Below are 21,726 nucleotides of genomic sequence, written 5' to 3' on the forward strand. Positions count from 1 at the left end.
TCGTCTCGTTTAGGATTCGTAGCGTAAAAAGAAAATTGCTTGGAACTGTTTCCACTTTTTAAAACGGTAGCAGGCAGGTTGTAGTGGTTTCCTTGACGATGCAAAAGAGGAGCCTAAGATCGGGGAAATCGCTACGTTTCCAAGGGAAAGTCCACAAATGAAAAGAAGAAGCTATAGTATCGTGAAATAAAATGTTTTAAATAAAAAAATAACAGGTAAAAAAGTAAAATAACATGAAAGACCCAAAATTTAAGAAAGTAGCAGAGATTTAGAGACCGAGTCCAAATTTCCTCGTTCGAATTGCAACGATGAACGTTCGATGGAGACCGGGTAGATGCTAGCGACAATATTATATATTTATTTATTGAAATCTATATTCCTTATTTCATTTTTTATCGCATTTATTTTATTATTATATATTCATTATATTTTACGAAATATTATAGTAGTAGGACCGGATATGTATGTTAGAGCGATAATATTTTACTTATTTATTTATTTATTTATTTATCTACCGAAGCTATATTTCTTATTTAATTTTTTTTATTACACTTATTTCAACATTGTATGTTCAGTATAAATATTAGATATTAAAGCAAATATTATATTATTTTACTATGATTATCACTTTATTTCACTACTTATTTTTTTGTTTATGTATTAATTTCTATATGTTAGTATTTATTGAAATTCGATTGATTGACCAAATGGAGGGGAGAACTAAAGCAAAATAATATATTCTATAATAATATTAAATAATAAATAGAAAATAAAATCAAAATAATAAGTTCTATAATATATAATCTATATACTTCTATAATTTTTGTCATGTATCCATCTACCATAGAAAGAATAATAGAAGAGAAATTTCCCAGGTATGGTAACGGAGACAAAAACATTCCATCGCCGGCCTCGTACAAGTTGCTACCATGGATTTAATTGTCGAGCACTTAGAGGTACATACATACGTACACTTCACACCACGGCGTCACTTAGCTAGTCACTCGACTTCACTCAACTTCACCTCAATCTGTAGCCGCCACTCCTCAGCGATGAATATGACGCATGTTTACCGTACAAATAATGGATTAATAGAGACTTTTCGACCCGTCCTTTGAAAGAAATCCCAGCTAGCTCGAAAAAAAAACACACACACACAAACACATTACGAGATGCACCAAACCCAAATTAGCTAAGATAAGAAAAAAAAACGAAATTAGAGCATAAGGAACAAAAGAAAAAACGAAACTTGACCATAAAAAACAAAAAAAAAACGAAATTTGACCATAAAAAAACGAGCACATTCAATTGAGTATACAGTATTTAAAACTAGGTTTCATGAAATTTGAATGGTAGAATGGTTCCGGATGCTGCATAACTATACTAACTTGATTTAAACATTTCAGAAAAACTTAAAATATAGAATAGAAACAGATAAATAATATAAAGTAATCTAGACAAATTTTATTTTAAAAAACCAAGTTATAGTTGTTAGTTAAATTGTTTATGTATATTATAGTTGTTAGTTAAATTGTTTAGGTTACTTTTTTTGTTGTTAATTTGTTAAATTGTTTTATAATTAATGTAAAATCACAATCATATCCATATCTATTATACAAATAGGGATTCATTTCAGTTTTATTCAAAAATAAAGCAAATAATAATAAATAATTTTTTAAGATGACAAGTACATTTGAGGAAGGTTTCTATCAAAATCGCTTGCATATCCCTTAGCCCTTATATAAGGTGGTAAGAGAAAACGATCCTAGAGAAAAACGTTAACATCAATCCATAATGCTTAACAAATTAATAAACATGGTTCACGATAAGACACAGCATTAAACTTTAAAACAATCATCCCGTAACGTAAAAGACAATCAAACAATTACTTTTGAAAAAATGTCAAGTATCGTAGAAATGTGAGTAAATGTGAGATGATGAGAACAGTGATATGTACGTGATAGTCGGCAACAGATCCGTAGTGGACGGGCAGTTCTGAAATGAAATAAGGAATTTACTTGAGAATAAAAGCAGAAACAATTCCAGATAAGTTTTATGGAACTTGGAGAAAAAAAATCTTGGAGATTACTGTAATTGAGCAAATTGGTTTGTTACCCAACTTAGCTAAAGTGGAAAAATGCGAAGTTAGAGCATAAGAAACGGGCTCTTTCGATCATGATACCGTATTTAAATCTCATTTTCATAAAATTTGAAGGTGAAATGATTCTAGATACTGCTTAATTATACTCACCTTGTCCGATACTCAATTTAGCTAAGGTAGAAAATACGAAAATAGAAATTAGAGCATAAGCAAGCATAAGCATAAGCGTGCTTCTTCGATTGATACCGTATTTGAATCTTACTTTCATGAAATTTGACAATTTAGTGGTTCTACAGATGCTGTTTTAACTATACTCACATGGTTAGGCATTTTACGGTATCCGAGGTGCCGTAAGCTTATTCTGTGCATCAAATGAAAAAGTCACCAACAAACTTAATTTGAACTCCTAAATATTTGTCTGCAGAATTTTGGGGAAAATCAAATGTTTACGGTCACTCCACGTTGAAAGCAAGTTATATCGTCCGAGCTGACCACTCAGGAGTGCTAGGTTTGAGATTCTACGTATTAGCAAAAGTCGTCGAGAATTATTATTAGAGTTTGATAACGCTTCGTTACTTTGGGAGCGAAAATTATTGGGAATTAACTTTCTAATTACTTCCTCGAAAACTAAAAAGAATCACTATAATTTAAAAAAAAAGTGAGATAAATACATTCATTAATGGCAATGCAAAAGTTTCGACCCTGGCAGGACTCGAACCTGCAATCTTCGGATCCGAAGTCCGACGCCTTATCCATTAGGCCACAAGGCCACAAGTAACTTCTCCGACGATCATATTAAGGGTCGCTCGCGACACGAGCGAATCAATAAGTCTTTCTTTGCCAACAAAATTAAAGGTATGATATTGGCTAAACAGGTAACTTCGGTTGGTTATTATTCCCTTTGAGAGCATCCCACAAAGTATTCAAATTCAATTTAGACGAAATGTTTCAGAAATCATGTTTTTCGCATAATACAAGCAGCTAAGTAGCAGAACTACGAAAAAAGGACGTGAATATGACTGTTCCAACAAAAAATAAGATCAAAGATGAAAAATAGCACCAATTAGCAGGTAGCAAGAGCAAAATGAAGAGGATGACGGCTGCTGTTTTGTAGACTGCGCAAAATCAACTGTTGAATCAACTAATCATGCACTACGCATGCAAAAAGTGAAATTGAGAAGAACGAAAACAAAGAAAAAAACGAGAGAAAAGCGGACAGAAAAAGTGTGTAAAAAGTAAAAGACGAACTTCAATGAATGGACAATGAATCAAATGGTCAATTAGTCCAGGAAAGAAGTCACAGCTTACCGTGTCTTAGAGTGTCTCGGTGTTGCATCAGGTGGTATTTTCTTGATTAATCTGGTATACTGTCTCCAAAAGCCTTATGCTTCTATGGTATCTTTGAGCACGTCTTCTTGTGTGTGCACGCCATCTGAACATTTCAGCTGGATTAAAGGAAAACTCTGTGAAAGAGTAGTAGGAGGACAAGGTCACAATTTACCCAGCCTTGACCTGCTTCCAGTGCCTAGCATACTCTTGTCGCAATGCTGCCATATTGTTAGGATCAATTTTCGAGTCGAATTTATCGATATTCGTCTTATCGGGCCATTCCGATTCTTCCGGATACGGTGATCGCGCTCGAGGCAGTGCAACGATGTCACGCATAACGAGGAGATCCTGCATTATAGGGATTACGTCACAATTTATTTGAAAGCAGATAAACACTAACCAAAGAGGTGTCACCAGGCGGTGCTATAACTGGCTGCGGTTCTGGCGGTTCGCTGTCCTTACCACGCATCCAGGCTCTACACAACTGATACATGGAGTCAGCATGTCCATCTCTAAGACTGAATGGCTTTCCACGTAATTCAAACACAACTTCTAAAAAAAAAAGATGCACGCTGGAAACCTCAAGCACTAATCCAGTAATCCAAAATTATAAAATAAAAAAAAACGCGAGCAAATGAGAATTTACTCCGTGGGTAGCTCAAAAACAAATTCTACTGCATATTCTATACTTTACAAAAAAAAAAACTTCAATTAATAATAAAACCCTAGCTGCCACCCACGTTTGTCCTTATTTTGAATTTTTCTCGGACGTCCAGGACCTCGTCGAAGTTCTGCTGGTTCAATACTAAAAAGGCAAAGTAAGCTATCAGTACTGTATACGATGTAATTGCCACTAAAATAATTTTAATTCCTCCACAGAAAAGAAACGCGGTTACATCTATAAAAAAAATCATCTTCAAAACCTTAGAATTACTCACATTTGTTTCTTTTCACATGTATTTAGAAATGGCGCATCTCCTTGCCGAATTGACGTCAAAAGTGTTCCAAGGCGATCACGAGCAAATTTCATGTCGGGCGACTCAGGTGGGATCATCGCGTCTTCGGCTAAGCGTGCGCTAAAAGAGATATAAGTAGGCGACAAATTATTGAAAACCGTAATTGCAACTATTAGACAATAAAGAGATAAATATATGGAATATGAAGATCTAAAGTAAGACTAGAATGGTATTATGGGAGCAGAAACATAACAGAAGAATTCAGATACTGTATTTCATTTAACTAATCCAATTTATTTAACCTCCTAAGTGGCGCGCGCCTGAACAAAAAGTGCACTCATTCATGGATAAATACATTGGAATAAGTTGCTTAAGAGGTTTATAATATTTACAACACGCAATAACTAAAAAAAAGGATTTTAAAAAAGCGCAAAAAGTGGGGAAGAATTCCTGAGGAAAACAACGGTTAACCAATGACAGTTTGGCACAGTCAGAGGTACAGTTAGAGCAGCAGAGGAGGAATTTTCGCTGTCCTCGCTTAAAACAAGTGGAACTTTGTTCTTCAAGATTTATATTGTTCCAATCTATTCAACGAACAATCATCTTGTCACAAAATTACACAAAGATGATTCAGTGACATTCCTAATTGATGAAAGTTATCACTTGCTCACCTATATTTGCAAAAACAAATTAAAGGAATCAATTGTTGAAATGATTTTTCTTTTTGGAAAACATCTTTCCTTTTCAATTTTCCACCGTATCAGAACAGCAAAGAATTGATAAATTAGAAATTAGTCCATTAAAAAAGAAATTAGCGGAGCTTTCCAGGTTTTTACAAATTAAATACACTAAAACCACGTGAACCCCCAGAATCCGGCAAATCAATAAGTTGCGATCAAAGTCGGACTCCTTCCGCCTAATTTTCTCATCTATGCTCAAAGCAGTTCCCTTAAAAGAGTGCGTCAAGGCTCAAATCAAAATTAGACTCACATTTTGGATTAAATAATACTTCCAGACAATGGATGTTCCCAATTCGGAACTAATATCAAAATTTGGCACTGAAATAGTCGTTACGGATGAGTGCGGACGCAATTCAATCACTGCTGACAGTCGACTGTCAGCAGCAGAACGACCACCTCCTACATCATGAAAAGAGGCGCCAAATCCACAACATCGGACGGCTTTTCAAAACTAGAAAAAGAACAGACGGCGATAAAAGCGCGGCTTGTTGCCCGCTCAGAAAGCGCATCACATCAAAACAAAAAGTGCATCTCCTATCACTCTGGTTCAAAAAATGGCGGTTAAAATTCGAAAACCGATCGAAATGTCGTCGTAAAATTGCGCTCGTCATCTTTCGCAGCATAAAACACATTCCAAACTTTTTATTGGTTGATACAGAAAAGCATAGAAGCTTAAATAGTTTATCGTTAGCATACATGGGGTGTGTAGGAACCCAATGAGCAACAGGAGAAGAAAACTGATTCATTTCATTTTTTTTTCATCTAATTATCTCTTTCATTTTTTTAAATTTAATTACCTCTATGTCTACAAAATCGCATTTCCAAAGACAAGTGAATTAAAAATTTGTTAGATACGTATTATTTAGTGTAAGCATGCTATTCTTGCTTTAGCAACCCGTTAGTTAAAATTGAATCGTAAGCTCATGATTCGATTGAAATAAGAATTGAATAGAAATAGAAACAAAAGTTAAGGGATAGAATTCAAGCATTCAGGTGTGGATGATGGCGGAAGTTATGATCTCAGGCAACGCGCTCCATGTAAAAAAAATAGCATTAGTTCCTTTGGAAAACAGTGTAATTTCTAGAATTATCGATGGAACATTACCAAAGTAGGTCAGAGAACAGTGAAGATGTGCAGTTCAAATGCACTATTGAACATGGTGGCGCTACATCAAAATAATACTGTATCGACCGACTAAATACTCGACTAAACAGAATTACTGTGTTGGTAACCGTGAACAGTTTTGTCAATAAGCTTAGTCATTGATGTATCACAAACTTCAATGTATGGAATGGATGAGCAAATGAATATGGAAAACTTGGATGAGCTTAAAAACGTCCATCCACTTCATATGACCTAATATTTACACACATTAATGACAAAACATGCGAGAAACCAAGAAAACAGAAAGAACTTATTAAAGGCATCACCCCACGAATCTCAGGTGGTACGGATTTCAGGTGGACTATTCGTATACAGGATCGTAAATTATGGAGAGAAGGGTGATTCCGTCCATTTCTTAATAAAACCCCGTAAAAAAGAACCGTAAAAAACGGCCGAGACGATACGGCTTCGAGCGCTACAACGAATTCGATTGGAGCGCGCCAGCCCTGTGCACGCGCCGGATCTTTCGGATGGTTTTTTTTGATGACAATTAGGAAGAAATGGACGGAATCACCCCCTCTTCATAATCTACTACCCCATATAAGAATACTCCACCTGAAATCCGTACCACCTCAGATTCGTGGGGTGATGCCTTTAAACAAGTTGATAACGTTTTCAAAACGAATGCCACTTCATAATAGTAGCATAGTTGTAGTTCATAGTAGCAATCCTTTAAGGAGAGTGAGAACTACAGAAAAAAGGGAAAAAATGAAGTAGAAAGGCGGAAGGAAGAAAGCAAGCAGGAAGGATAGGACGGATAAACATAAAGACCACAAAAATCTTACACATTATAAAAGATTTAGTCTATCCATAAAAATAAACCTACCCGAAGCGTTTCGTTGGCGACAACGGTGTGACGAATTCACTGGATGGCACAATTTCTACACCATCCCCTGGACCGACTAAGGATCCATCCGGAATCACGTACTCCTCCACCGCTTGCGGAATAAGGCCAATATCCGCATCCATTCTGAATAAGTGCAGTAGGCTTCAGATATGAATACCAAAATTTCGTTTTGTGGTATTCCTGAGCATTAACGACTATAGTTAATGCTTGTGTAATGAAAGTAAGTACATTTAGGAGCTGACCTTTCTATGGAATGCAACCATGCTACAAAGTTAACAATTTATTAGGTAGAGTCACAGAAACGGAGCACAATCACAACAATATCAACGGACTAACAATCTTCTAGTACATCTCTGACTGAAAAAGTAGCTTAGTCCCTCTTTTGTGAAACATTTCCCGCCATTGAATAGGCAAGAAATGTCCCTGATGCGATAACTGCTGAGTAGATGAATCGAGTCAGAACCATTAGCCATCCACGCACTCCAAATAACGCAAAAAGCAATCTGGAATAGGTAAATCCAAGCGGATGAATTTCAAAACTATCCTTCTAGATTCAAAAGCAAACAAATTTAAGGCCAACAGTTGATGAACTTACTGGTAAACAAATGAGTGAAATACACATGCAGTCAAGAGCAGAAAAACTAAATGTCTGCTCGCAGCTCTAGTGGCCATCCATGTCAAAGCCGCCATTGCCACAAACAATATCAGATCAGAGGAAGAATCCAAGGCCATCTGAATCCATCGCCAGGAAAATGCAGATGCCCTAGAATGTAGACTTTCTGGTGTTTTCCTTTACAGAGTGAATGACCAAAACTAAAAAAAAAAAACATCCTATGGATGTTGATTATTTTGAGTTTCCTCGTGATCTAAGACCGATAACGTACCTGGCTCCAACCCAGAAGAGAATGAAACTGCTTGCCACTGACTGTGCGGCTCCCCATCCAAGCCCACCTGCGAGAAATCGCACCTAGACATGTATTCTTTCAATGCTATTCTCAAAGGTGAGACAACCAGTAGAATGTGATGCTAAACTAACAACTACAGAGTAGCAGAATGCTTAAAAGCGCAGTTCATTCAAAAAATATTGTGGTGACATCAGTATCATTAAAAATTAGATGAAAACTATGACTCAACTGTTTGTGTGCACTCGTTTCTACAAGAGAACGTTTAATGTTCTCTCCAAAAGGAATTCTAAGAAACTTCTTGTCAATTCTATTAAATTCTAATCCATATGTCAAATTTATATCAGTGCAATTCCAAGATAAGCCCTTTATTTCATCGTGATGTGAAAGCACGGGTTCATGTAGTATTTCCTTTCCTCCACAGATGCAATGGGGAGGAGCTGGTTCTTTCTCAGGTAAAGGGGTCTGGCTCATGTGCCGCAACTCAAGTGATGAAGATCTCTTCGCCAACCGTACAAAAGTGAAGGGGGTCCCTTCGCCACTCGTACAAAATAGAAAGAGATCGGAGTACAGGCTCCGGCTATCGTATCTACGCTTTCTTTGGGCTAACAGAATTGCTATTTCGTGCATAATCAATAATTATAAGAAAACAATAGGAAGAACTGTAACCATTGCCAAACGCAAAGCATTTGTTGAAAAGTGTTACTTTATTGTTTATTAACTGTATTACATTACTATTCATTACTGTATTACTATTCAAGATAGTAAACTCCCCAAACATAATAAACAATACAGTTAATAAACAATCATGTGACAATAAACAGATCTTCAGAATCAACCCGTTCAAACAACGAAAATGGTGGAACTGATCAACACTGATAGGATCTATCAGCAACAACATTACAATGATCTAGAAGTCGATTAAAAGGAAAAGTACAAACCTCTCCTTTTCCATTTAGCAGATGGGTCATCACGATATGCATACCAATTACATCAACAACATCAGCGCTGCTTTTAAGAAGCTCCTGAAGAAGAAAAAATCTGGGTAAAATGTAGTCGCGGGGACAGGGGAGGGGACTCAGTAACGCCCTTATTTTTGGAAGTAAATAACTAAATCAGTCGGGTCGGAGCTCTAAGACCTAAGCATTAGTCTTAGGGAATCTATGATATGTAAGCTCAAGTTACTAAGAGGAAAAAAGAAGTTAGAGTCTTCGGATATAAGAGCGCGCCTGACTGCTCCCCATTCCCCCGCCCCAACTACATCTACCAAAAAAAATCCGGCTTTTAAATACATAATTCAGAAAAAAAGACGAGAAATCAATACAAACCGGGAGTATGGCAAAACCTTCAGCGTCTGTGGCCGGGAAAAATGTAGCAAGCAATAAAAGCTTAATCAACTGTGTTAAAAAATATCCACCACCAGCTTGAGCACAACGCCAAAATGAGCTGTACTCATTTAGTCCTTAAAAGGAACGAATTACAAAAAGTAATGTTAGGAAATATAAGAACAACAAAATATACAAAAACGTGATGGTCACGCTCACCTGAATACTTGTAGGCGATGAAGTACGGTGCATATGCTAGCGTGACGCAGTTTATGAAGTGGAAAAACGTCATTATCCTTGGTATAAGGTGAAATTACCTAAATCATCAATGAAGAATAAGAAACGTGAGGTGAACGTGAACAAAAACGTGCAAAGAGAATTTAGGAATTTTCAGAACACTTCTGAAATAAAAGTACATAGAAATTCAGATAAAATTTTCCTGAAAAACTAGGTATTCTAGTACGGTGCATGTAATAATAAACTCTGCGTTGTGCTTACTTTACTTAATGTAGTAATTTTGCATTTTTTTCTGGAATACTAGGCTTCCCGTGTTTGTTTTTCGAAAACAACAAATATTTGCGAGTCCCCGAAGTAGTAACTGTGTAGGAAATGAACAACAACGCGTAGTCACTATAGAATTAACATAATCCGAACTGGCGACCAGCTAGGCTATTATAATGGAACCAATTCAACTGATCCATACTGTTCAATATACTACGTACTAATATTTGAGGCTCCAACAGATTGACAGGGACTATTTTCTTGATAGTTTTAGGATTTTTTTTTTTGTTGAGATCCTCTTTCCTGTGTGTTCCATTCATGAACACATGACCTTGCTCGAATTTACGGAATTTTATGGGGAGGAAACATTTGCAAACGAGTAGCCCAATAGGTCAGTCTCTGAGTTAACTCAAAAATGAACTGAAAATACAGATCGACTCCGCAGCTGGAGCAGTATTATCATCGAAACAAAAAATAAATAAATCAAAAATCTTCTTTGGCTAAACGGATCTTTTTAAATGTACCCAAATATTCGTCTATTACAGAAGCTGCGAGTTCATATCAGTATACAAAAAAAGAGGAAATAAGAAAAAAAGGGCTGAGTCAAATAGCATGACAGAAAAAGTGAACAAAAATCAGGAGAAAAAAAACATATTGAAGACTACTTGATTGACTTTGCATGTTTTTAAAACTGTTGTACCTACGAAAATGGAATAAGTTCTACGAAGTTTGAGAACTGCCCAAAAGTGAAAAAATTGCCTGAAATTACGAATGTTCAGCTCTTCCGTAATGATGTTCACGATTTTCACTATGGGTAATTGGCAGTTTGAGAAAGAAGTTCTTGTAACTCAGCCACATTGTTCCGTTGGTAACTACATGGGACCCAGTGTTATAGTTATCTTATAGGAAAAGATCATGATGGTAAATAACGTCTTGCTGTCATAATTGCATAAAATTAAAACAACGGCTAAACAACAGAGGTAAAGTCCAAAAACCTTGCTCGTCATAACCTCTTAGAACACAAAATCTCACAGATATAACACAAAACTCACCCTTAACAAAACCCTAGCTCTGTGATATCCAGAAACGCTGAGAAAAAACGGAATGTCGAAGGGAATTTCAAAAATATGCAGCAGAATAGAAAAAGGTGATGTTGTTGCTGTGGTCGCAATATTGCGTCTCCAATAATCTACGTAAACATGCACACCCAACTGAGCACAATCCGGCGATATCAATGCCTCCCCCAGCTTGTGGTTTAATTCGTTTCCGACTGTCTGAGCTACTGTGGCCACGATTTCTCCCTTTTTTTTCTTCCTTCTGAGGACTAAGCGGACTTTTTTGAGGTCGTACACACTTTTTGTGATTGTATTTCATTGTTTTAGTTCACGGAGATCGAATGTATCCTATTGTGTTTTGATAGAAATGGGCAACTCACTTGGACCAGCTTCAAATGGCCCTATTATCAGCGTAGATGACGCAAGAGCTCATGGTAAGTTTATTCACATTAATTCAGAAAGTGCATTACTTTGTACTTTCTGGTCGAATTCTTGTCCCAGAGGACCGTTCGTTCACTCCATTTTTTTCCCATCTTTCTGTATTCTTTCAAGGTTGATTTCTCTCAGTGTATTAGTCGGGTTTCCTTTTTTCTTTCACGTTTTCCTTATAATGTCAAGTCAGCATAACTTCCGGGCCTGAGATGAGGTCCTAAAATGAATTTTTAGTGTCCGACGAGGAGTATCGACGTATTCACGCTGCTTTTTCGGGATTCAAGAAGCCATTTATCACATTCGATGTACGTTCATGTCTTCTATTACCTTGTATCTGTTTCTATGACCTAATAATCTCTACTTTTTTTGATAACGAGGTTGTATTAGTCACGTCCGCTCTCATTTTTTTCTTAACACAAGACAAACAATAGCGGACTTTTCGCCGCAGTAGTTTCGCCCTTTCACAAATATTGACTGGCACCGTAAATGACGGCGTCGCTTAAGAAGTACACGCAGGGCCGTAGTGATAATACCTCGTGTACTGACCGCAAAACCCTTTATCGCTCCCTGCCCGTGATAAAATTCAGAGAAATTGGAAATAACTGCTGTGTAGATATTGTCGTTTTTTTCTTTTGAGAACGTGTGACCATAAACCACTTTTGCACTGTCCGAAACATGAGAAATAATTGGAACATGAGCGATCTTATCCGTTTGTACAGGTTTTTCATGTGCGCGTTGTGAACATTTGCTGCACTTTCGCCAGCGCCATTCGGGACTGTAGACATAGTTGCTATGGGGAGGGGCGGGACCCTCCTCAGGTGTAGAGCGTCTAGCTCATGTGGTGCAGCTCAGGCGATGAGGGTCCCTTCTTCGAGTGCCTAAAAATGAAGGCGTCCCTTCGCCAACCGTCCAAAAAAGAAGGGGATCGGAGCACCAGCTCCTACTGTCGCATCTATTACTGTAGATTTACACGTAGCGTGGACACTAAGGCACATTTTGTGAAACCCAGGCACATTTTGTGAATTCATGTTGGTATTTTGGCCTATACATTCTAGATCAGAAAATCAAGATCATTCTCTGACTATATTTCTTTTGAATTTAAAAAAAAGGAAAAATTTACTACCACTTCATGAAATTGTTACGGTAACGAGGTTTTTCGATTCAGCTTGAAGGGATCACCAGTGCTGAAGATATTTTACATTATAGTAAAGTTGAACCCTTTGAATTTGCGCAATAGCATAAAATAGCTGAAATTTACACGGTTTATTACGATATTTCTTGAGGAACTGTATCTTTTGTCCAAATCTAATTTGTTATTGGTAACAAATAACTTATAATTGTATAGTTTTGTAGCTTTATATAGTTCAAATGTTTATTTTCCATTAATAACACGTCTTCAAAGTCTTCTTAGCTTTTGCAAAATTGGTACTTAAAATTTGTTAGTCGTTGGTTTCAATCCTCTTAGAGCTACTTCCTCGCAAAAACAACATTAAGAATGTTTGACTTTTTTCTCTTCTCCGATTTGATGTATTTGGGAGTTATTTTTTTAGGAGTTCTGCTACCACGTTCTTGGTGGTGCGCGGATCCCAGAAGAAAAACAAAAAGAGCTGTTCAAATTCTGTTCTAGAAATTCTGAAACTTTGTCGTTCGAGAATCTTCTAACAGCTCTTGTGGGATTATGTAGAATCGAACAAGTCCAGGAACGTAGGTTTTCCCTCTAGTTATACGTTAGTTTTGGTTTTTTTCAAAGTATGTTTGCTGAATAATGTTTTTTAAATCCATTTTCTTATACTCTAAATCTTGTTGAAAATCTACTGACATATTCATATAATTTCCGAGTAGGCTTATTATGTTTTTTGATAGAAACAGTAGAAAATTCTTGCTAAAGTTGTAAATGAATCCACTGGTAGGTTTTGTTTATACCAGCTGCTGACACATATTCCTTTTTAATTATTAATGAAGCGTCATCCGATTAAATTTTGTTTACCATCATCGGGTAACGACCGGAATCATTTTCTAAAATTTTTCGATCGTTCAGGGTCTGTTGGTACGTAAAAACTAATAAATAATTAAAACTAAAACAAGGTTGGGAAAAATAAAAACTATCATATTCGTGTGTTCATGCGATATTCTACACGTGAATGGATTTTCAACGTACTCATTTTCCAAGGGTTAATCCACTGGAAAATAACACTACTTTTAATATTACTTTATTCACATGACATTTCATACCTCAATTTGCTTACAAAATTCTTGACGAATTCTTTCAGATTTCATAGAAGAATGCAAAGAATTCGCTTCATGGGGTCTGAGACCTCCGCTGCTTACGATCCCAATGAGCGATTCCTACATATCTTTTTACGAAGTGATGTCTTATGTTACACACCGTAAGTTTTTCTTTCCTTAAACTCTAAAATTGTTGGTTAGATCATTTTCTGGCGCCGCTGGTTCTCATATCAATATAATAATATTATATATCATCGGCTTCTGCTAAAATTTCAAGAAAGAACTTCTATCGGGATAGAGCTGCTTGCGCTTGTATTTTTAAAAATAATATTTGACAAGTAACTCATTTAGTGTCCGTGGAAGAGGTGATGGAACTAGAAAAAGTTTTTGCAACAATAAGCGACCGATCTGTATGCAAACTTTCTAAAGATCGTTGGGATACTGCACTTTGTGGTTGTTTTCCTACCAAATTTGTAGATCAGTAAGTGAATGCATGCCAGTAGGGCTCAAAACACTGCCTATTCTTTTCCTTGAAGGCTTTTCCGTGTGTTCGACGAGAACGGTGACAATCAGATCGACTTCCGTGAGCTAGTGTGCGGATTGTCGGCTATGTGCCGTGGGCCATTCCCCAGTAGACTTTCTTGTGAGTTTTTCCAATCATTTTACGCTGTTTTCTTCTACTATGAAGTTCTGTTGCAGTTTTGGCCAAGCTGTGGGATGAGGACTGTGATGCTAAACTTTCCGACACTGAACTTCACGAAATGTACGAGGATTTGAAAGTGGTGAGAGACCCCGTACAAATCTGCGGATTTATGAATTCCGATTATCCGGTCGAGCTCTAATTCAGTTTTATGACACTCAGTTCTTATTTTAACTGATTTTTATATATCCTAGCCTCCAAGTGATCGAAATGTCGTGAAGAGTGCCGGCGAAAAGGCTGCGGCCGTTGACTTTGCTACGTGGGCTAATGGGAATGAGTACGCGAAAGAACACTATGCTATGGCTATGGAAGTAGGTCACATATGCCTAGGACTACGTCCAGAATCTCACAAAGTAGGATTGGCACTAGTGAAGTGAGCTTTTTATCTCTTATTTTTTTTGTTATCTCTTGTTTTTTCTTCTCTTTTTATTTCATTCGCTACTAAGGTGTGCCCTATGATGTTCTGTCAGAATAATTTTCCTCGGATTTCTGTAGTGTTTGCGCTGTTTTTATCAATTGGTGCCTCACCAATTGATAAAAACAGCGCAAACAGGCAAAGAATCATTAGCTCCAACTCGCTACGTTTTCACTTTTTAGCGTTTGTACTTTGTGTTATGATTCATGCCAAAGAAGAACGGCATCTTTGGATTGTTGTGGATGTTTGAAATCCTCATGAACTGAAATATAAACTCGCTTATTTCGTAATAGATGCGTATTGTATGAAAATACCCATTCTGCAACACTAAGAGAAAACCAATCTCTGCTCGATTAGGAACCACATTATGTTATATTACGTATGCGGATTTTCTCACTGTAACATTAGTATCAGGACGACATAACCAGGAGTTATTTGTCTTCAGAAAGTTCTTTTCAAACCAAAAACGGGACACAAATTTTCCAGCTCTTTTGAGTCTCGCTCGAAAAATTTGCCACTACTCGAATGGAGCATTGTTTCATCTGTATGGCACAACGAATGGGCGAAAGCAGCTGCTGAAGGCAAAACTCCACCTCCTGTGGACAACTCAACTATTAAAGGAACTAAAGCTGACGATGGATGGAGTGGAAAGGTTGGGAACGTGTTTCCGGTAGTTGTTCTAATGATATTCATTGTTTGTTCCGTTTTTTGTTGAATATAAAAAGACGGAAAAAAGCTTCGTATCCAATTTTTTAAGGTGGCATGTTTGTCGCTGGAATCTGCAAATCTTCGAGCTGATTTGACGCCTAAGGATTACATTGCTGTACCTCCGGCACTCTGGCGAGCATGGCTAAGATGGCACGGAAGCGCTCAGTCGGTAAGCATCCTATATTGCTGAAATTGCTTCATCTCTCGAAATAAACATGGATGCGTAACATGACTGCACAGTGTTTTTGGGTAATTTCTTGGTTTTACCATCAAATTTACTTTTCTTGTCAATCATTTCTTTCGTATTTATTCGATTTCAATTTTCTTCTTTCGTCTTATGATTTACTACTTCAATGTTTTCCAAGGTCGATGGTCAGTTCACTCGCAAAAGACTTAGTGGGGAGTTTTTTCCTGATGGAAAAGAAGGTCTTGAACTGTACCCTATGGATATACTCTTACTTGGGCACGATAAAAAGAAGCTTAAGGACATTGACGGGATTCAACAAACTTCGCCTTGGGCTTGTGCTCAGGTATGCAGTAAAAATTTGATTTTTTTTTGTTCGTTATTTCAATTTCCATTTTCCTACGACGGTATTCTTCACAGGTTTCGCGAAGTTGTAGTGTGGACGAATTGCTGCAGCTGTGCAGAAGTGAATTGAGACTCGGCGACGGAGATGCCAGGTACCAGTAAGCTCCTGGAAACCGCTTTACTGTTCGTATAATTGTTGTTTAACAGGCTATGGCTTGTTGGCGAAGAGGGAAACACTCTCTTAGACGACGGGATGAGAACATTGCATCAACTGACGGGGAAAGGAAAACGAGTTAGCAAAGTGAGGAAAAAAGTTTATGTCAATGGTTATGAGCAGAAAACGGTGGAGTATTCGTTGAAAGGGTTTTAGAACACCGTTTTTGATCGTTCTTGAATGCAACCTTGCTTTTAATGATAGTATGAGATAGATTACTGATATATTTATAACGTTCTCTCGTCTTCAGTAATTAAATCTCAGGTCTGCATTAGGTGTTAGGTTAACGGTAACAAATTTAGTTTGAAAAACCTGAATCTTGGGTTTTCTGGTGAATTTTTTGGGTGATCTAACTGAAGAATTGGGCGCAAATGGGATGAGCTTCATTGGTTTCTGAAAAGGAGAGAAGCTTGGCAGATGAGCGAGCTCCTAAACTTTCATTTTGTACTTTCAACGACCCTCTACTGTCGTCTTTTTCGAATTAAAAGTTTTGTTCGAACAATTGGTTACGTTCTTTGAAGTATTTTGAAATAGTATGTGAATAAAGCACGAGCTGATGAGCATTTTTCAGTTCCTGTTAGAATTGAGGGATCCAAATGGTGTCTGGCCAGAAGAACTGAGAGCCTCATTAACGGGAACCCAAATATCTTCATTGGCTAGTACATCGGGTAAGTATCAGTGAATTAGTTCGCTGCAGAAATATAGATATGCGATTCGGAGAAGAATATACTTTTAGGTCGTCCTGGTGCCGTTGGTCTTGTAAATTCGGGGAATTTTTGCTACAGAAATGCAGCCATCCAATGTCTAGCACGAGTCTCACCTCTTACCGAATATCTGCTCAACGAACACAGCATGAGTGCGTTGAAGAAGTGAGTTTAATCTGCTTTTATATCAGCACCACAGAACAATATCGTCAGTGGAACTCTTCCTTGTTATCCTAATATCCTGGATGACATACAGTTAAACCCATAATCATGCTAAATCTTTTGTCTTCCCTTTCAATCTCATGCACTCAAGGTGTTCCTAGAAAGTAGAAAGAAAGCGTCAAAATGTTGAGAATGTTTCTGTTATGATCTCAAAAAGACTGCTTTTCAATGCAGTTAATGTTAATGTTTTGCTTATTTTTACGTAACTTTGTATTTATGTGTGTATATACATCGTGAAAAGCACTTTTTTGCAGTTCTACTGGTAAAAAATGGTCACTACTTTAAATAAATTTCCGTGTGATTTATTACTGCAGTTTTGGCTTCTTGTTCGTTTACACTAAACTATTTTCAGAGGTGATGCTAATAACAACGAATCATTCGTGACAACATTGGAGTACTCGAAGTTATTAAAGGAAATGTGGGCCGCTAAGAAGAAGAATATCTCACCGAATAGTTTCAACGTAAGTATTATAACTGTTATTATTTTAAACGGTGATTTTTCACATCTCTGTACTTATTCCTACTCTTTACGATCCTATTCGGGTCTTTTTCTCTGTTTTAGCATTACTCATCGATCACTCAGTTATCCTTTAGGATGCAGTCAGATTTGCGGATCAATTTGATGATGGGGAACAGCACGACTGCCAGGAATTTGTCTCTTTCCTTATTGAACGATTCCATACATGTGTAGCAAGGATTGAATATGAGAGTTCTCTGGAAAATGGAAGTGAAACAACTGAGACAGATGTAGATTCAATCAAGACTGGTTCCGTTGAAGACGTAGAGCCGAATGAGGAGAACTTGACGGATGAGCAGAAGGGAGAAAAGGTGAGGAGTGCTATAAGAGCTTTAGAATAGTCTAAACCACTAACAGATACCACGGTGAAGTTACCGATGTTTATTACTTTCAAGTGTATTGTAAGGTATCATTGATTATATCCTTTATTATTATCCTTGCCAGAATATAGATTTTTGCGATCAATATTTTAGGCATGGAATCATTATATTCGAGACAATAACTCTTTGGTGACGTCACTTTTCTCAGGTTAGATTGTTATTGCCAATTGAATTTAGTGTTATACGTATGTGGCTCTACGTTCTAGGCCAATTGCGATCCCGCTTAATCTGCCGCAAGTGCAAATCCTCGTCTTCAGTGTTCGAAGCATTCACCTCACTTAGTCTTCCAATTGGTTTCGAAAATGTGGAACTGTACCAAATTATTGGTAATTTTCCTATTTAGAAGAGATGCGGCCAAAAAAAAAACAATGTTGTTTTAGTGGTTCGACGTGATGGTAGCGTTCCACGACGATATGGTTTCCGGCTACCGAGAGAGTGCACCATAGCGACATTTAAAGGACTAGTTGCGGAAGCAAGCGGAGTGAATAAAGATGCACTCACTATTCAATGTCTCAGCAAAAGGGGATACTTTATGGTAGGTTCAGTTATCTTCCGGATTCATACTTGTTAATTGGAGCAGAAATGATAATATTTTTTTTGTAGAATCCGTCTAGCACTGATGAGAATCTACCGTTAAGCTCTGTACCATCTGGTGCACGATTATATGCGCTTCATTTACCCGAAGATACACCAGAATGGAGAGTGGCTATACATAGAAAACTGGTTTGTATAGAAAAGAATATTTCTCATTTTAGATTCTGATAACGCTCTTTCAGCAATACAACTATGAACCGTATTTTCTCGGTTCTACGGGTGGATTTGTTGTATCGCAGTTTGGGTTGCCACTCATTGTCCCATGTCCAGCAAATATCACTGGAAAAGAGTTATATGAAGATGTTATGAGCCAGGTGAGTGAACTGACCACAAACAGTTAAAACTTGTTACAGTTAGGAGGAAACGAACTTAATCTCGGTGCAGTTGCATAATTGGCTGCAATCGAAGCAGCGTGGTGTAGCGTAACCGTTAGGATCGAAACGGGACCATCGCTAGCATCGCTTGGACCGCCGTGATGAGTGATCCTAGCAGGGGTCCTCCATCGATCCTAACCCCTACGTTAATCCGTACTGCGGCAATCGCAGCCACTTACGCAACTGCACTGATTCTCAGGTCATTTTTACCCAACTAACTATACACGTTTATAAATATCCCTATGTATTTTCCACTCCAGAAACTTTTTCTTCGAGAAGTTTAGGGGATTTTCTTCCTTCGGCAACGCTTCCTTTTGTAATTTTTCCCTTCAGCAGAGTTATAGAGAGTCGTATATGTTTGTGTATTAGTTGATGAAACATAATTTGCTGGTTACTAATCTACTCATTTTGCCTAAATTTCTCTGATTTCTTTTTCAGGTCGCCGGTATACTATAAGTATAAACTTTCGTTTTTCACTATTAATATATTAAGGTTTCTAGTATAATATCATTATTCACCATTACTATTGTCAGATGCGACGATTTATGGACTTGTCGTCGCCAGCCATCTCCAATCGTGCACACGATCCGTAAGTTCTTTTTGGAAATTGGTGTTGGGTCGAAAGCTGCTTTTTGCATAGTACTAATATTGCCAGTTCCGGTCTTGGTGGGATGTGTTACCCTTCATTGACCACAACGGTCACTAGTCTGTGCTCTACTGATCATTTTGATTCAATGCTAACAAAATAATGAGTAGGGCACAGATTGTACTTAATGCAATGTTTGTTACCTCTGTATTCTTTCGTTTAATCTGACGGGGTTCACCCTTTGTTTTCCCAAGCATGCTCTTTTTCAGTTCCGAAAGTCCAACAATTTATTTTGCATCGTGGTGTCCTACTAACAATAATTTTGAAAAAAAACCACCTAACAAACAAAATGCTTGGGAACAACTTTGAAATAGCACGACGATTGTATAAGGACTTGCGTTATGTTGATGTTATGGCATGAACTGACAGTATGTTCTTGTAGGTCTGAAAATATCTCGTTCGGTTATCCATTTTCTCTTTGCTTGGTGGACGAGTCATGGGAATGGTGTGGCCAATGTGCAGCGTTGAGGTTCTGTCGTGGATGTGCTATAAGGCCGGATTCATCATTGGTGAGAGGAACAGTCTTGTTCCTTTTGATGCCCTTCACCATATAGTGAAAAATAGTTTCAATGGCGATAGATCGCTCCCTATTTCGCAGAGATTTTTGTTGTGGAGAATATCAGTTTATTTATTTATTTGTTTATTTATTACGCTGAATGGCGTGCCAAAAAGATATGGTAATGACAAAATACAAAGCAAATACGGTAAATACTTAGTAAAAGGACAGAAGAAAAGAATACGACAGGAATCAGTTCCGTGTACGAGTTTGGGCTATGTAGTTCATTACAGTTGTTTTGAATTTTAGGCAAATATTCCTGAGAACTGTGGAATAGCTGTGGATTGGTTACCTATTGCGTTGTACCTCAAATATAACCATTCGCAGGAATTGGTATGTTTCGTTATCTGTGATGTAACAGTATTTTTTCAATATTACCGTGAATTCTTTTTCGAATGAAGTATTTTATCTAATAAGAAGTAATAAATGTCTGTAATTGAACTGCTTTCTCCTAGTAATTTATTTTTCTACGCGAAATGTTAATCAAATTCTTAAGCCACTTCTCTATAGGCTTGTGAAGATGACGAATCGGTGGCAGAAACCTGGTCAAGACACTTTGCTCCATCTTCTTTGGAACACTGCCTGGAAAAGTTCAGCTGTCCTGAGACTCTTGATGTGCTGATCCATTGTGACACATGCAATGAGAAGACAAAAAGAGACAAAGTGATGACTATATGGAGGTTGCCAAGATATTTGGTAGGTTCATCCTACTTTTTTTCTCGGGTTGTTTTAGTAGTGTTTCGCTGCAAATTCTTGTTTAGATAATTCACCTCAAGCGATTTGAGTTTTTACGTGGTGAAGGAAGAATGGGTAAATGTAAACGAGTGATTACTTTCCCCCTAAGGCAGTTCGATCCAACACCATTTGTGGACGGACATGTTGGAAAAAGTAAATATGAGTGCATTGCTATTGCGGTGAGTTCAAAACTTAATGGCATTCTTTAACAGATCAATTCTGTTTCTTTTTGATAATCTTGGATTCAGATAATTGTGGTCAAATTAGACCATTAGCATTTTCCATGTTGTTACAAGTTCTGAAACTGAAACAAAAAACTGATAAATATCCACCGAATCTATTTGACTGCTTTACGACCGACTGCTTCAAGCTTTTCACCTTTTGCTTTGTGGAAAAATTATATCCAGATTAGTGATCTGATCTACTTTGCCAGTTAGAAATCTCAGGTTATAAGTTTCATATTGTATTTTTTCTTAGTTTTTACTCTGCAAATACTACAAGTGCTCCTATCCTAAAAAACACCATGTCTTTTCGTTTTTTTTTTAGTTTTTTGCAAGTCCTGTTGCATTCACTTCTTCTACAGTGCAGTCGCAGTTACGTACTTTCGTTTCATTCAAAACTGAAGCATGTTCCAGAATCATTACGGCCAGCTGTCATCAGGCCATTTTGTTGCCTACGCTCGTGGTATCGATGAGAAATGGCTTCTGTTAAATGATTGTTCTGTTAGAGTAAGTCATACTTTTTTAGTTGCTCCTTGTTTTTTTTTAGCATGACTACTCCTTTTAAGGAAGTATCTGAAGAAGAGGTAGATCGAGCTGGTGCATACTTATTGTTTTTCGAGAGAAAGGATTGA

General features: G+C 37.4%; 3 protein-coding genes across 4 annotated transcripts; 1 reads left to right on the forward strand and 2 right to left on the reverse strand.

Moving 5' to 3' along the window:
* Positions 1 to 1,902: 1,902 nt before the first annotated feature.
* Positions 1,903 to 7,260, reverse strand: RB195_012039 (uncharacterized protein; the record flags this gene model as incomplete). 2 transcript variants are annotated; one of them, XM_064193715.1, is made up of 8 exons in its annotated part: positions 1,903 to 1,995; positions 3,410 to 3,414; positions 3,511 to 3,533; positions 3,603 to 3,778; positions 3,831 to 3,982; positions 4,171 to 4,235; positions 4,369 to 4,506; positions 7,118 to 7,260. In XM_064193715.1, the coding sequence occupies 8 exons, from the start codon at positions 7,258 to 7,260 to the stop codon at positions 1,903 to 1,905; spliced, it is 795 nt and encodes a 264-aa protein (XP_064051297.1). The 2 variants fall into 2 exon arrangements, with proteins under 2 accessions (XP_064051297.1, XP_064051298.1); XM_064193714.1 differs by lacking the exons at positions 1,903 to 1,995; positions 3,410 to 3,414 and having other exon boundaries at positions 3,437 to 3,533.
* A 248-nt stretch (positions 7,261 to 7,508) lies between these two features.
* RB195_012040 (uncharacterized protein) lies at positions 7,509 to 9,657 on the reverse strand (the record flags this gene model as incomplete). The annotated part of the gene is made up of 6 exons (XM_064193716.1): positions 7,509 to 7,641; positions 7,734 to 7,901; positions 8,023 to 8,105; positions 8,982 to 9,065; positions 9,369 to 9,502; positions 9,585 to 9,657. 6 exons carry the CDS (start codon positions 9,655 to 9,657, stop codon positions 7,509 to 7,511), a joined length of 675 nt encoding a protein of 224 aa, XP_064051299.1.
* Positions 9,658 to 11,288: 1,631 nt separating this feature from the next.
* On the forward strand, positions 11,289 to 21,726 carry RB195_012041 (uncharacterized protein; the record flags this gene model as incomplete). The annotated part of the gene is made up of 29 exons (XM_064193717.1): positions 11,289 to 11,355; positions 11,588 to 11,658; positions 12,904 to 13,057; positions 13,624 to 13,740; positions 13,931 to 14,060; positions 14,116 to 14,222; positions 14,279 to 14,361; positions 14,474 to 14,652; positions 15,181 to 15,346; positions 15,452 to 15,571; positions 15,768 to 15,932; positions 16,007 to 16,083; positions 16,139 to 16,232; positions 16,717 to 16,813; positions 16,882 to 17,014; positions 17,424 to 17,532; positions 17,666 to 17,899; positions 18,062 to 18,116; positions 18,175 to 18,294; positions 18,349 to 18,503; positions 18,572 to 18,691; positions 18,745 to 18,876; positions 19,470 to 19,525; positions 19,965 to 20,091; positions 20,388 to 20,471; positions 20,649 to 20,834; positions 20,900 to 21,052; positions 21,509 to 21,601; positions 21,661 to 21,726. The coding sequence occupies 29 exons, from the start codon at positions 11,289 to 11,291 to the stop codon at positions 21,724 to 21,726; spliced, it is 3,450 nt and encodes a 1,149-aa protein (XP_064051300.1).

Source organism: Necator americanus, chromosome III (genome assembly GCF_031761385.1).
Source record: "Necator americanus strain Aroian chromosome III, whole genome shotgun sequence".
Classification (NCBI taxonomy): Eukaryota; Metazoa; Nematoda; class Chromadorea; order Rhabditida; family Ancylostomatidae; genus Necator; species Necator americanus.